Here is a 15,861-nt window from a genome sequence, read left to right on the forward strand (position 1 = left end):
AGTAAACTGTAGCTAGTGCTGCCTGGCTAACAGCTGTGTGCCTAACGTTTCTGCTACAGCTGAAGTGGGGTGTGTTGTGCCTGAGGGAGGTATGAAATATTTTAGCTAGCTAACTTCTGTTGAATTGATTTAATATGGATTTTATTTATTTTTTGTTCTTCTGGACCAGCTTGGCAGCCCAAACATCACTTGCTTGAGTTATAAAACCCAGGGGAACTTTTTAACTAATATGTTAGCTAAATGTCATGTGTTTTACATGTGTTACTGCTGACAGCCCTTTAGGGGATCTCCCATGAAGACACTATCTAGCTAGGTTAACTCCATAATTAAAAGTCCACTATGGCTTCATCATCTGAAGAGCACTATATGTAGCTACAGCAGTCCTCAGTGGATCTGAACACACTGAATGGGTTTATTGTCACAGTTGGAGCTCAAACACTGAATTCTCTAAAACTCTACCAGAAGTTGAGGCTTCCAGAGACTTCCAGGAACTTGCACGAGCTTTACAGCTGATCAAATAAAATCTAGAAGACTAGCAGACAGACTATGTTGTAATTAGCGTACAATGTTTGGCCTCAAGATCCAGATTCAGTTTAATTAAAGGGATCGTTTTCTAACTTTACACAATCCTCGCAGTCCAACACCATCCTCGTAGCCAGGAGAACATTTTCAGCTGAGAAACGTTGTTTAGGTAAAAGCATTTTCACTTAAACCTTTCATCAGGATCAGATGTATTGCTGTAAGTCTAATTTTTGATTACAAAGCTTTTTAAAACGATTTGTGAGTAAGCCAGTGGCTTGGAGAAACTCCCTCAAATCAGGAGAAAGAAACCTTGAGGGGGACCAAGGCTCAAGGAGAACCCATCCTCCTCTGGTTGACACCAGATAGTGAAATGCACTGTATGTCCAAAAGTTTGTAGACACCTGCTCCAGCAGACAGGATTTTGAAATCAAGAGTGATAGTAAGGAGTTTTTCTCCTTTGCTGCTCTTGTGCAAATGCCTTACACTAGATTTTGGAATGTTCCTGTGAGGATTTGATGGTATTTGACAAATGGAGCATTAATGAGTTTTGGCTGGAGCTCCAGCCCTCTAAAGAAGTCTGTTCCACTGCTCCACAGCCCAGTGCTGTGGGGCTTTATACCCTTTTATCTACAGGATGTCATTGGGCATAGTGATTTTAGCTGCGTGGCTGCTCCAGAGAGTCCTGTGATTTTTTAGCACTGCTTTTCAAATGGTGAATAAACAAGCTGTGCATGCACAGTATTGGGTGCACTTTATGGTAGCAGAACTCACTCGTTACATTGTGTCTGGATACTTTTGCACGTATAGTGTATAGCGGCAGCAGAATGGAATATGGAAATGACTAAAAACATGGAAGAAGTCAGTCTAATATTTTCACAGAAGTACTTATATGTAACTACTAAAACCGGAGTTGGTACTGTTGGTCTAATCAGGGGGAATGAACATCCGATCTATGATGGCCACATTAATGTAAACATGTAAAAAGTAATGATTTTAGCAGGGGGATGGGCAGCGCATTATACAGATATTTCATTACCCTCTTCATATTTAGACATATCGGTGTGTAGCCAAATGTATTGGGGTTGGTTTCTTAATTGTATCAGACCAACATTTTCTTACTTACATTGCAAAAGCAGAGTGACACAAGCTTGGTTGCTCAATGTAGCCACAGCTCTGCTCAGAGTTCAGTTTGGAGGCTGGCTGTGGCTGTAAAGGGTCAAGTGATGACTGTGCAGTACTCTTTAAATGGGCTTTAGAAAGCTGGGCATGTTTTTGGGTGCCTGTGCACATCAGTAAGCCTGGACCTCGTTGGACCTAAAGCCATAGACTAGACAACTGTGGCATTACCTTTTTGTTTGCCATCCACTCACTGGTTCATTCACACACTGTCATGTACCCCTCTTGTGCCATTGTGTATGTATTAAAGCTAGGTTATGTGGCATCATTATACCTGAAGGCATGTGTGCGAAATGCATGTATCTCTATTTAGTGTCCGTGTGTGTCCGTCCCCAGAGGGATCCATATGGGTCCAGAATGCTGAGTGGGTATGAGGTAGAGGATTCATAAACGTACCACTAGGTCATTGTCCAGGTGCTCAGGCATCAGTGAGATGCCTGCTTCTCTGGTGGGGAAGTAAAGTCTGATTGATTGCACAAATAACTTCCCAGCTCCTAAATAATGCACTTTTAGATCACTTTTTTGGTTCCACATTTACAGACACGGTGAATCCCCAATTTGGTGATGATTTTATTATGTCACTGTATTCTGTAAGTAAACAATTGTCGGGAGGTATTTTACAAAGCAACAAGAAAATGTTTTTAGAAGTTTTTAGAAGATGTGGCCTGTCAGTTCTTTCTAAATGGACAGGATTAACTTATCTGGCTAACTTTTGAAATACAGGTTTTGGTAAGTAGAGCTTTCAATTGCATTTTGCTTTTGTAGTTGTACATGAATTTATAGTACATGTTGAAGTATCTGTTTAACAGGAAACAGCTCAGTGATATGATCTTGCATTGACGAATGGGTGATGAAAGAAACATTGTGTCACTTGTCTGTTGTGCTTCGCTCATCCTCTCTATCTTAGGCATGTAGCAGTGCTCCATTCTTGCTTTCGATTACTGACCTGGGCTGCTAGCCCTGCATTTCAGTCATGCTGTAAAATGTCTTGGTTTTATGGGTCTCCACCACAGCTTGCATGAGTGCGTGTTCTGTCAGTGTGCAGTTTGAACTGTTGGGTGTTTTTTCTCTCACCACAGTTCCTGTGTAAGATTCGACTGTCTGTATTTGAAAGTGAATGCGGCCACAGTGTAGAGCTCATAGCACGTGTGTGGGTAACAGCACAGTATGGTGTAATTGTAAAATGATGATTATGCACGTGTCCTACTATAATCCCTGAATGTTCTGCTTCATGGTTGGCTGTGCTGTAATTAAGGCCTGTGTGTACAAGAGGATGATAGGAAAACATGAAAATGCTAAAGAGACAACAATGACTAACTATTCCTACTACAAAAAAAAACCCTGTAAAGAAAGCCAAAAGACTGTCTCTTGGTTACTGAGGTTTAGTTAACTTTACATTTAGGTTCAGGCTTGACAATTCAGCCAGCAGCACGAGTTACACAAATCACTGGAAGAACTCACAAACAATGTAATATCAGCACATGTGTGTTTTGTGTACTGGAACAAAATCTACCCATTTCCAAACCCCCTGCCCGCTTCCCTTGCCTAAAAGGATGGAAAAGACTTTAAGCAATGACTCATTTTCACTGTTTTGCCAAGAAAAAGCCATGTATTGAAAAACGATGTATACCACACACCAGGACCATTCCTTTAACTCACAGAAAGGTCCAAAGATGTGCTACGCAAAGGCAAATGAAGCTTGACTGAGAAGGATGTGGCTAGCGCTGCCCTGATTCCTGGACTTCCCTGTGAGTTCGTAACATAACCACTCACTGTGGTATCCACTGTTCACTCTGCCTAATTCCTCCTTCCACTTCCCCTCTGTCTTTCTTCACTAACGACTGAGGCAGCTTTTTTCTGTCTGTAGGTGTCCATAGCCTGATTTCAATTAAATTTTTGTGACGGTTGTAGGATGTGTGTGATATTTATTTTTGCGCACTCATCCTACAACCTACCAACAATGCACACAACTCATAATTGCTCATGTTTTCATTTTTACTATAAAACACACAAGATTTTTAAAAAGTGGTATGTGTTGCAGGTACAAATTAAACTTGTTAATTTAAGTATCTTTGCTGATGTTCACAACAGTCTGTCAGCGCTGTGCTCCTGTCCCGTGCGTCCCTGTCATAACATTTTCATTTTGTTTCTATGACCACAGAACAAATAGTTTTGATGACTGAGGAGTGAATCACGTTTACGCAAGACACATCAAGTGATAAACTGTGAACATTGAACACTCCTCAGTTTCGATTGGTTGTGGAATCTGAAATTCATGATTCATTTAGTAAGAATGAAAACACATGCCTTCCGTTTCTCACACAAGTCATGCTATTGATTGCTGTCTATTCTCTGGCCAACACCCAACCAACATTTTTTTTACCCCTTTGTCTCTTCATTCCTCCTTTAGGTTCTGTTTCTTTTTGATGTGTTTTTGTTGCTGTAGGGCAGGTTTAATATTGGGTGAATCAGTGGTGGTGAATAGATGCAGAATGTGAAGAATGTTATTCAAGGCCGTTTACAAAAATAGAGAGGGAGGCATTGCCATGGTGTTACCACAACAATACTAGGATGTGACCACAGTGTTCTCTTTTCGTGTGGGGTGTGTACTTAGCAGGTATTATTGCCTAAGGCCATCATTTCGGGGAGTGGATCTTGTTAGATGTAAGGGGTTGAGTTAGTACGGGTGTGTGTGCAGGTGGATCATAATCTTTCTTCTGCAATAACCGTCATCAATGTTAGGGTATTCGAATTGTTGTTTTGGTCTGTAGTTGAAGAACAGGTTGAAAAAAACTAGAGAAATAACCTATTCATGCTTTGCCCACAAGTGTTATTTGGTATCTGTATAAAACTTTTTATAAAAAGTTTTTAAAAATGACACCTTTTTAATATAATGAGAAATTGCAGCGCACAAGTGTTTGCTAATCTCAATTTAGTGTAACTTTTATGTTTTGTGTTGTATGAACAGTCAGTGAGTTTAAATGGATAATGTAGTTTTATTAGTCATGAAATGTAACTAATGTTAAAGTGGTTAACAGTAATATAGTCTCCTGTCCTCCTGTAATGTAATCATGCCAAACGTTAACGTTTCATCATTTAATAGCTTTGTGTACTTGGAAGAGAGTTGCAGCCGTCCAGTTCTGGTACTCAAGCTAGTAGTCCATTTTGGAGAGTATTGTGAGAAGGTGGGCCATCGTATCCAACCAAAAAGTGAGTGCAGTTATGGCTTCTGGATACAGATGGCTGTGGCATCACAACCTCAACCTAACCCCATATGCTATTCAGAACACTGTGGCGAGAGTATGGACTGTAAAAGGAGTAAAAAAGGGCTCTAAAATATTGTCTTTATTCTCCACACAATGCTGCATAATCTAGTCCTTGTTGTAGCTAGGTTGGTGTTCTGCAACACAGTCAGTAAGTCTGAGTTTTGCATTAGTAATGCTGAAATTGGCAGAATACCTCTCTTGAAATGGAATGTGTGGTTTTACAGTTAGTTATTCAGAGGCCAATATTGCTTTAGTGTATTTATAATTTGATTAAAAGTATACACTGTCCAGATGACAGATGCGATCTCAATTGTCTATCAGATTTTTGTATGTAACGTCTTTGAAAGTAAGCTCAGCCAGCCATTTTAAGAGTACTGGAGCACTGTTCCATTGGAGTGTGTGTTTTCCAGGCATATTTTTAGTGGTCCATCTGCAGTTGTAATCAAGCCTTTCCCTCCTGCATCGCTGTGTAGGAACTCTCATTACACACAGCCTCTGGGAAGTGGTTTAATGTGAGCCTCAGTTTTATTTTTACAATGCGACATCTCCATTTACCCAGACTGAATGTCCTTTGACACCCCATAATAATGCTGTCATAATAACCTGACAAAACCCTAACATACCTCAGGGTATGTGTGCACATGTATTTCAGATGAGTTTCTCTGACTTGTTTTAGCAAGTTGTGCAGCTGTTTGTTTTGCCTTTGAAGGACTTTATTACTCTTGCTTTTGAACACTGTGATGTTTTTGAGTGATGATTTTTTTTTTTTTTTTTTTTCATTGCATGTAGAATTCATAGACAATCATATTTCTCAAGCTGTGTAGCCTTTGTTTTGACATGGAAAAACACTATCGCCACACAGTATGTTCAAGGACTACTGTTGAGCTCAGTTCAGTGAGGTCATTGCGATGTGATTCTAAATGGTGATCAGCAGCACTTTAAGAAAGAGCAGGAGAGTGAAATGAGATGGTTGTCATCAGGTGAATCTTGCTTACTTGCATGCAAGTATGTCTAAATATTCCATTAATTTTGAAGTATCCACAGATAAGAGGATTGAAGTCTGTGGGCTTGGTTAACCCTTGCATTAACATGTGTACCCCCCTCCAACATCCAATTTAATTTCAACTATTGTGGATAAAATAACTTTTGCAAAAGAGAAATCTGATTAGTTTAGCATTGGTCCTACAGCCATTAAAATTAAGCTATATATTTCAAAACGTTTGTCATTGAATTATACCTATGCCCCAGACTCTGTAAGATGCCACATTGGTGATGCCACATCCATGAATGTGAGTGCTGAAGACCATATTTAGATGTTTCTCTCCTGGAGGAAATAACATTCTCAAGGAAAGACTTTCTGCTGTCTGTCCATTAAGGAGAGGTTCATTTTAGTACATCTGAACATTCTAGACCTCTTTGGCATGCATATACACTTCCACCGCTTCCTTCGTGACATTACATCTCCCCTGTCAGTGTTTACTGTAAGAGCTGTGTCGAATCGGGTTCTCTAACCAAAAGTGGCAGGTTTTGGCCAACATTGGCTGGTGATTCCAAATGTTTTCAGTGGCCCTCTGTCTCACACACTCCCTAACATCTAGCTAATGGCCTAAACATGACATGTAGATGAAGAAACGGCAAGTGTAGACGCCCAAAATTGGTGGTTGAGCTAAGCCATCACAAAGGTTGTTTAACACATCCACTTTTTAGAGCCATTTTGAATAAAATGAAATGTTTGAGTGTTGTGTTAGTAACTGCGAAAGCATACCATTGTCCGTGTTCAATTTCACTCACACTCTGACTTTTTCCACTGAATTCCTCTGACCTTCTCAAGTTCAACAGCAGCTTAGTAAGAATGCTAATGTACTTTAAAAACAGCACTGCTTCTTTTACTTTTATGGTGATTTGAACCTTTTAAGTCTCAAGTACAGATAGCTTTGATCTTTCAAACACTGGCAATCACTAATCTCTTGTTCAGTCTGAATGGTGCTTCAAATACTAGTAGACTCATTCTGAGTGAACTGAAGTAGTTATGTCTTAAATTATTGGCCTTTAGGCGTTGTCTGGAAGCCCAATCTCTTTGATGGTTTTGACTCACATTTCTATGACTGGCACACTCCATTCTCAACCACTGACTCACTCTATTCTGTGCCACCCTTTTCATCAGATCTTCCTATTTTAAGCTTTGAACTGGAAATGATTGCTGCTAATGGTGCACACAGAGTTGATGTGACTGAAGTGTTTGGGTGGCTGCATGGCGTTAGACTAAACTGAGACATTCGCTTGTTTTAATACATGAAAAAGTGGCTGCAGGTACACCCTCTTGTAGACATCTTGGGTATTAGCTCTCCTTGCCAGCATTCACTAAGGTGAGATCAGGAGGGAGAGGTGAGAAACATGAACATTGTGGACATAATTTGACCAGTCTGAACCTGTATTTCCAGTCATAGTGAAGGTATTAAGGTGTGTGCTTTTGTTGAGTAATGTGAGGCGGGATCTGGTCGATTATTAAAGCAGTTCACTGCAAGTGACTGCATTTGAAGTGTAATTGTATCTTAATTATTTCAGGAATTCCAGTAATGGATAGATCTTTTTTTTTTTTTTTTTTTTTTTTTTTTTTTTTTTTAAACAGCCTAGAAATTGAGCTCTTGTTTTGATTTCAGCAAAAGCACCAAGTTAGCGTTTCAAACTGTTCATAACCCAGCCTTGTGTTATTGTTTTGATGTGTCACAGTACACATAGCTCTTAAACATATGTTATCTGATTACAGTTTGGCCTGTTTTCCATGCTCAGCTATCCTCCAGTTTCCTTTCTCTCACCCTCGAGTCACTGAAGCGGATGAAACCCAAACAGCTGGCCTTTAGACAAAGGCAAAAGTCTAAACATGGAAAAGGTCTAGACTCCACTAAACCTTTCATTTATTTGTGCGGCGCACATTCCTTCACTCTCTCTCTCTCTCTTGCTTGCTTTCTTAGTCAGCTTGGCAGTTGCTATTTTCACCTCCTCTCTCTTCATAGTTAATTAAAAGTCTCCAGTCAAAGTACAATAGCAAAATACAGAACTGCAGAAGAAACCTGTGGTAACTGTTCCCATGAGCTACTTATTCCCTACCAGGGTTATGTGAGGGGAGCATGCATTTACAGCATCTTCCAAGCTGTAGCACTGTGACTGTAGTGACTGCATTGTGGTTTGGTTAAGTCAGCCTCAGCCTTTTTTTTTTTTTTTTGGGGGGGGGGTATTTTTGTCCCCCTCCCCTTTTTCTCCCCCTCCCTCTCCTGTCTGCTACATCTGTTCTTATTGCCTCTCTCTTATTGCTGATGCATTTTCTCTATATTTTGTTATAAATGAAAAAATGAGGAATGCAAAATGCACTGTTAAAACCAGTGGCAAAGTGCTGGAACTGCTCCCTTTTAAGTGATTTAAAACTTGTTTTGGTTCTTTTAACATTACCATTTGAATACACTGTACTTGTACAGTGAAATGGTATGTAGTTATCAAATTATGCAATGCAGATGAAGATTAGGTTAAAGAAAGTATTCCTTTAACATCAGAGGTCAGTAGGGTGAAATCAGTTTTCTGCCTTGTTGATGAGGATGGGAATTGAGTCTCCACTACGAAGTTGGGACTAATTGAGGTTGTGAGTGGAAATATGGTCGGCTCTGTCCCCTGTGATTACGCCAAGCTGAATAACAATGTGGATCAACCAGAGTCTCTTGAGACCACAATGATTAAAAGGCCCTAACGAGGGAAAGGCTCGTTAAGGCTCGATAATTGTCTAAGAGCGCTAATGATGGGGCGGGCATGCAATCCCCTGCCCAAATGCTTAAGGAATGTAACACCACCACCTCAACCGGGTCACAGTGGGTAGGAAAGCGGACAGGGGTGTGTGGACATGTGTACATATTTATGTATGCATGTATTTAATTATTTACAATTCAGAATTTCATTTCAGTTTTTTTTTTTTTTTTTTCTCTCACACAACCTACTTCCCATTTTATGCTTTTCGTGGCCTGAAATGAAATCTAGGGCCGCATAACACAGACAGTGATCTGATGCTACTGTGTCTGTGTCCCCAAATTCCTTAAATTCTTCCCTTTATTAGTTGTCTAGTTATATAATGAGTCTGTTAACCATCAAGTCATTTTGGTGTGCAGTATTTAGCTGTACACAGAGCTGTCCCAAATTACAATAGCAGCAACAATTCAATCACCACAAGCCATTGTTTGTGCATGTGCTGTATCCAAATTCTACAAAAGAGAAATACTCTATATTTTTGTTTTTCATTTACATTCTTGACCACTTAAAAAAAAAAAAAAAAAACCTAAATCAAATTATTTGACTGCTAATTGGGTGCCAGTAATGTGTAATACTGTGCTGCAGCCTCTAAGTATGCCAGTATGACTTGTTTTGAGACATTACTCTTTGTGCTTAAAGAAAATATAATGACTGCCCTCATAATGCATGAGCAAGTATTTCATGTTGACACTTCCTAGTGTAAGCTAGAGATATTTGTGACTATTTTTTTTCAATCACAAATACTAAATATCCTTATTGGCAAGTATTGCAGCTTGTAAATGTTTTTTTAGGCAAAAGTCTTTCAACTCTTGTTTGGGGGATGTCTAGACATTGTTTCTTCTAGTTCTGAGTTTCTTTGGATGTTTGCATGCAGTGCTATTTTGAAGTCTGTCCATGGAGTTTGTTGGTGTTTAATTAAATCCATTCTTTCAGTAAAATGTTCATGACACTCACTGCAACACAAGCCCAAAGGATGACCGCTCCACCCCTGTGCTTAACAGTTGAAGAGGTGTTCTTTTCATGAAAGTCTACACCCTTTATTCACTTTACCTAATTTTTAGATATTCGGTTGAAAACGTATGACTGAGCTTTGTGGATGCAGTGGTTTTCGTCTGATGGTCATATTTATGCAGGTTTTTGCTGCACAGTAGACAAAATTGTAATCCTCTAGCAGTTGACCTTTTTTAGTTTTTATTCCAGCTCTAAATTTGTGCTTTTATTGTTTTATGGATTAGTTGACACTGGCTACAAAGACCCTAACGCTGGTTACGGGGTTATCCACAGTGGTTTGACCCCGGCCCACATGTCTGCATTTCTGAAGCCTTGAGTCCAGGCCTGTTTTTGCTTTTGGCTAAATACTTCATCAGCAGCACCTACGGTGTGCTTAGCTGTCAGACTAGACTGCTTATTCGGTCTCCTGCAGTTTCTGCTAGGTTAAAATATGTCTGTGGAGAGTTCAGTAGTTGCCCTTTGGTACAGAAAGTGTAGTGACTCTTTTGTTGGGGCTATTTAAAATGTGCTGGCTTTGGCACATTGTTTTTAGCACCACACTGTGACTTACTACCGAAATGTTTTTTGTATTTATTTTGTTTTTGATGTTGTTAAAAGCTGTGACTGGTTGGGTGAGTAGCCTTGCTTTTACAGTAAATGCTTCAAATGAATTGTGGTGGAAGGATTGGACATGCATAGTGAAAATGATACAGAAAAACAACAAAATTGTGGCAAGCATATTCTTTTCATGTTAAGACACATTCTTTATTCAACTCTAACCCAAGTGTTTTAAAAAGTTGGCACTCGAGGTTTGTTTGAACAAAGTTTTAAGTTGCAGCTTTTACTGCTTTATTAGTCTTAGTTGAATTTAAGCCAAAAGGAACTTCAGCAGTAGGCATATTATGATCTGACATGAATTCTGAAAAGAGGTAGTTCAAATAATTAATGTTAGGGTGTTGCCAGTTTTCTCTGTCTCAGACCGCAGCCATTAAGCTGGTTGTAGGTGGAATTTGTGGTTTGTGGAACATTGTTTTAAACCCTTTATTTTAGTGACATCTTGGGTCTGTTAGTTTCTGTATGTATGTCACTAAACAGGTTATATAAAGTTACATGCGTTTGGTGACACATGACAAGCAAAATATTGAACAGTTGCACAGGAACCTAAATCTCTAACACTGTTTTTTTTTTTTTAAATTTTTTATTTAAACACCTGTATGGATGGATTTTTGTGACTTGTGGCCAAAGTTTTAATGTATCTACTTGAATTTACATTATATACAGTACATCCTGCACAGAGCATATATGTTTGTTTGTTCAGATGTCTGGTTTTAGTAAAATGAAGCTCTTTCAGTGCATGCTTCATGATAAACGCATTCTTGGGGCTGTCATGGCTGTCTGTCTGCTGCCTTCCCTCTACTGACCACAGCCATGCATCACCCAGGAGCCAGTGCTGTCATTGCCTTCTCAGCACAACATGTGCTAGTGATAATCAGTTGCACTGAAGTCTGCCCTCATGTGACCATGGTTCAGTGAGACTGGAGCTTATAGGGCTCTGTTGTGGCTTGATTCGGACCACCCCGGCGACAAATGGTGAGGGACTAACTGCTTTTTCTGCTGGTTCAGTTTGGTGCTGCTTTTTCCAAGTTGGAAGATTGTTTCAGTGATGAGCAGCATTATGACCCATAAGAAATCAGCAGGGTTATGGGTTGCTGAGACATTAACAAAAGTGTAAATAGCCCCAGTAGCCTGTTCACATTCTGCTCACGAATACATTTTTATAGTGATTATTGTAATGTAACCAATGGCTTTTTGATATAGTGTGAATTTGGCTGGTAGTTTTTTATATTTACGTTTAAGGTATTTATTCTTTCTGTGTGTGTGTGCTTTTTTTTCTTTCTTTTTTTTTTCTTCTCTATCTTCACTATTGCATAGTGGCTGTTAACAAGTGCACAGCAATTTCACATGGTTTAAATTGTATTTTTTTGCCAGTGTTCTGTACCACATCTGCTATGAAAACCCAGTTGTGGGCAAAGCATGGTTGAATTTGTCAAAGTTTGATCTCAGTGTTAATTAACACCAGCTCTGATGGTTGGTGCAGAACTCAATTTGCAGGAAAGAAAGGGAAAGGTGAATCAGGGTTCATGTGTCTACTTTATTTTATACGTTTCTCATTCATAATAATAAGTTTCGGACATTGAGGGACACATTGTGACTTTACTGAGGACCTTTTTTTTACTGTTAGCCATGTGGCTTTTCAAGGAATTCTTTTGAATCCTGTTAGATGTGGTCAGTATGTGTGTGTCAGTGTGTTTGAGCCGTTGCTCAAAGAACAGGTAATGAGAATTTGCACTTATTCAGCTGTGAATGATTCTGAGAAGTGGAAACTCTGTGAAATAGATCTGTGACAGTTAAAGCCAACATCAACTAGAACTTGACAAAAGTTTCTGTCTTCCTCTCTCCTGCAGGACTCCTGAAGGCGTTGGACAGCGGCTTGTGGTCACATGATGGCTTTCTCTGTGAACCTAATTGGCCCATCTCCCTGGGGCTTCAGAATATCTGGTGGGCGGGACTTCAAAAAGGCCATAACTGTCTCAAAGGTAGTGTTTTCACATGTTCTGACCCAGGTTAGGGTACATTATCTTGTTTCTTTCTTGGCAAATGCCTTTGTCACCTTTTGTCTCTTTGTTTTATTGCTCTGTTTCCTATTTGTTTCTATGGCCACTGTGGCCAAGCTACCACAGGCTAGCAGGATAGGAAGCCCACTGATTACAGAGGGAGAAAAATATCTTTCTATTGGTCATGCTATTTCTTTAAACAAGATATATTTTTCTAACCAGGAAATGCATGTCTGTAGAAGAGGGGGATGTGACTAAAGAGTTGTCCATAAACAGGCAGCATTATGAGAATAGAGAAAAGGGGAGAGGGTTTTTTTATATAAATATAAACAGGCAACATGGCTCTAAGTGAGGATATCCTGGCTGAACCTGGAAAACTACCAGTAGACTACAACCAGGCATATTAAACCCACTCCCCAACTGCGTTTTGAATCCAAGCATTCATTCCCTGGATGTTAAAAGTAAGAAGTTAAAAGGATGTTAAAAGAGACACTCTGCTTTCTTTATGTTCTTTTGGCCCTGTTACCATGCTGTGTTTGGGATTATTACGGTTCTAATCTGAAACTCATTAGATTTTAAACAAAAACACTTCACAGGCTCATACTCAACAGCCATTACAGCTTGTGCCACCACTTCCCTTAAAGTTGACTGTGCACATTAACTTCAAACAGTGGATTTTCTGTCCAAGACCCAAAACCCCAGTTTACTTTTTAAATTGTTTTTTTTGAATCACCACTGACATTCTTTTGTAAATGGCTTTTCCCTCCACCAAGCCAGTACCAGCATGCTCTTAGATTCCAGTGGCACGACATTGACAGTCAGGAGAGTGGGAAAACTGGGGAGCTGGTAAATGGTACAGAACAAACAGAATGGGTGAGGAAATTATATTGAGGGGAACGCTGTGATTGGAAATGATAGTAATCTGTTTTAGTGGAAACTGGAAAATGGAAAATGTTTTTTTTTTTTTTTTTGTTAATTTTGTTAATTTAGTGTCAGTGATTAAGCCCTAGCATTAAGATATTTAATGTAATACAGTGTTTTAATTGATGACTGTACAGTTGTCAATACAATATGCAATGGAATAGCATGGTTGTGTGAAGGGTAAACAAGTAAACAGGGCTTAGGACTTCCCTGTAATGTTCTGTCTCCCAGTGGGTTGCATAGTGAGACTGGGTGGGTTGAAGTGGTGAGAAGTCCTCCCAGTTCTTTCTTTCACTGAATGGCTGTCGTTCTCACAGTATGCCTCTTGGATGGTGTCTTTTCTTCCTCTATATTTAACTTGTATTGTATGTTCATGTCTCACTCTCTTGAACTCTCTCTCTCTCTCCTTCTGTCATATCTTTCTTCCTTCAGCAGTCATGTATACTGAATAAAAGAGGGGGCATCCTTAGTTTATGTGAAATGAGCCATGGTCTGATTGGACAAGGCATATGCTATTGTGGGTCTCCGTGGCGACGGTTAATTGCCACTTGAGTGGGCCCACAGACATGGCACCTTTGCTCCCCCTGCTTTCATTGACCATGGAAAAAAACAACATTGGTGTTTGAAGCACCCTGCCATTTTGTTTGTGTGTGTGCGCGCCCAGTGCAGTTCTGTTTCTCTGAAGTCTTTTTGACTGCAAGAGCTTGAGTGGAGTGTAACTGGTACTCTGGTCTGAAAAGAGCAGCTTTTGTTCTTAAGAAGTCAGTGTTGTCCTGTTTGTCATGGTGTATGTCTGTGTGCGTGCCTGCATTTCATTACAATGCCATTTTTGTGGCTTCTCTGATCTTGAGGGACTTGAGCTTTGTACTCTTGTAAGAGCTAGTTGTTTTCTTAGTGGCACTTCGTTAAGTGCCCTGAGCATTGAACCCACAACCTCCTGTGTTCCGCTTCCTTTATCAGAGAAGAATGGTCACTGAGAGCAAGCCAGAGAACAGTAATTCAGTGTTCGGTAGCAAATAATGTTAAGCTATGTGTTGTAGCAAAAAAACATTTGAGCTTATTCACCAACCGTTATTAAGAAAATGTTCCTTCTTAAATTTTATTTTTAATTTATTTATCTTATTATTCTTTGGGAAAAGGTGAAATTTTTACTCTAAATGAAAATTTCACATTATGAATGCTTAATTAAACAAATTTGAATTCAGGTATTACATAATGCTTATCCCATTACTTATATCCTTTACGAAGACCTAAAAACAAGGGCTTAAGATCTACCTTGTCCATGGAAATGTACAGAGGCAGAAACATCCGACATGGCACTCCAAGTAGTATTGTGTAGGTTGGCTAATTCTACACAAACTTTGCATTGCTATTAAAATGATGTCCTCTACTTATGACAAACAAATTACATGACCACAGTAACCCCATGTAATCAATTGTAAAGCAGTGCTTCTATATGGCCAGGCCAAATTGTGTCAGTGGTGATCAGAGTTCAGCCATGTGAGAAAACTGCCTAGGTAATAAGTTTCTTCTGGATGGTCCTGTCAACCTAGGGCTACAAAGTTCAAAAAGCCAATATGACCAGAATGTCAAAGGGCTGTGTGTCATTTAGCCAATAGCTACATTATTGTCTACAATATACAGTGTTTCAGTAGTTCAAAGACTTGCATTTCACTTGCTACTTTGTTGTAATTCTGGATGCCTAATTTGAAGTCCCAGAGCTTTTTTTCATTCACTACTAGCTTCTTATGCTTTTCTTTTGTTCATTTACAGCTAGTTTGAAAGAAATATGGGGTATATAATGGGGCTACCCAGATCCACTTCTGGTGCTGTATCCTGCTACAAAGTTTAGTTCCAAGTTTTATGTCAGCAGTTCACATGTTCCTGAACTTGTTGATTAGGTTATAGTTATGGTTGGAATTAAACTCTGCTGTGTGAGTAGATCAAGTGTTTAAAATCATTACATCCATAAAAGGATGACTAACCTTGCCTAACCTTGCTGGGTTTTAGTTTGAGGTCTTTGTGTTTTGATTGGTCTACTGTGTTTATTACCAGGTGAACCCTGGCAGTAAAGCTGAGCTGGCCTGTCTCCAACCTGGTGACATCCTTATGGAAATAAATGGAGAAAACACTGGTGACATGCTAAATGTGGAGGCGCAGAACAAAATCAAAAGCTGCAAGACACACCTGGTACTGGTAGTGGACAGGTAAAAACACAACACATACACACAACAAAGTGCCACTATTAGAATTGCTTGCAGGCAGGTAACACAATCATACTTTCGCATACATAAATCATCAAAAGAATGTGTTTTTTTTTTTTTTTTTTTTTTAATTAAAAAAGATTGTTAAATCTATCAGTAACTGTCACATCTAGTCAGTTCATGCCCAAACAATTGTCTAAAATAGCCCTCTGTAAACCTCAGACTGTGATTCAGTATTGGGCTATAGACTTCCGCTTGTAGATCTAATCGCTTTAGGTAGATAAGTGTCTGGAAGGTTTGCATTGAATCTGTTTTTCTTTCTCTCTTACTGTCTGGTTGGCCCTGGCTTTGTGGCTTGACTTGTTCTCTCACTCT

The 15,861-nt window shown here is 39.5% G+C and overlaps 1 protein-coding gene across 1 annotated transcript in view; it reads left to right on the forward strand.

Annotated features, from left to right (window-relative positions):
* Positions 1-15,861, forward strand: part of pdlim2 (PDZ and LIM domain 2 (mystique)) — a 58,031-nt gene that overhangs the window by 3,476 nt on the left and 38,694 nt on the right. Inside the window, exons 2-3 of the mRNA XM_072682391.1 lie at positions 12,212-12,343; positions 15,338-15,489. Coding sequence (XP_072538492.1) covers positions 12,248-12,343; positions 15,338-15,489 — 248 coding nt within the window. The 5' untranslated portion in view covers positions 12,212-12,247. The remainder of the gene's footprint in view (positions 1-12,211; positions 12,344-15,337; positions 15,490-15,861) is intronic.

Source organism: Salminus brasiliensis, chromosome 6, assembly GCF_030463535.1.
Source record: "Salminus brasiliensis chromosome 6, fSalBra1.hap2, whole genome shotgun sequence".
Taxonomy (NCBI): Eukaryota; Metazoa; Chordata; class Actinopteri; order Characiformes; family Bryconidae; genus Salminus; species Salminus brasiliensis.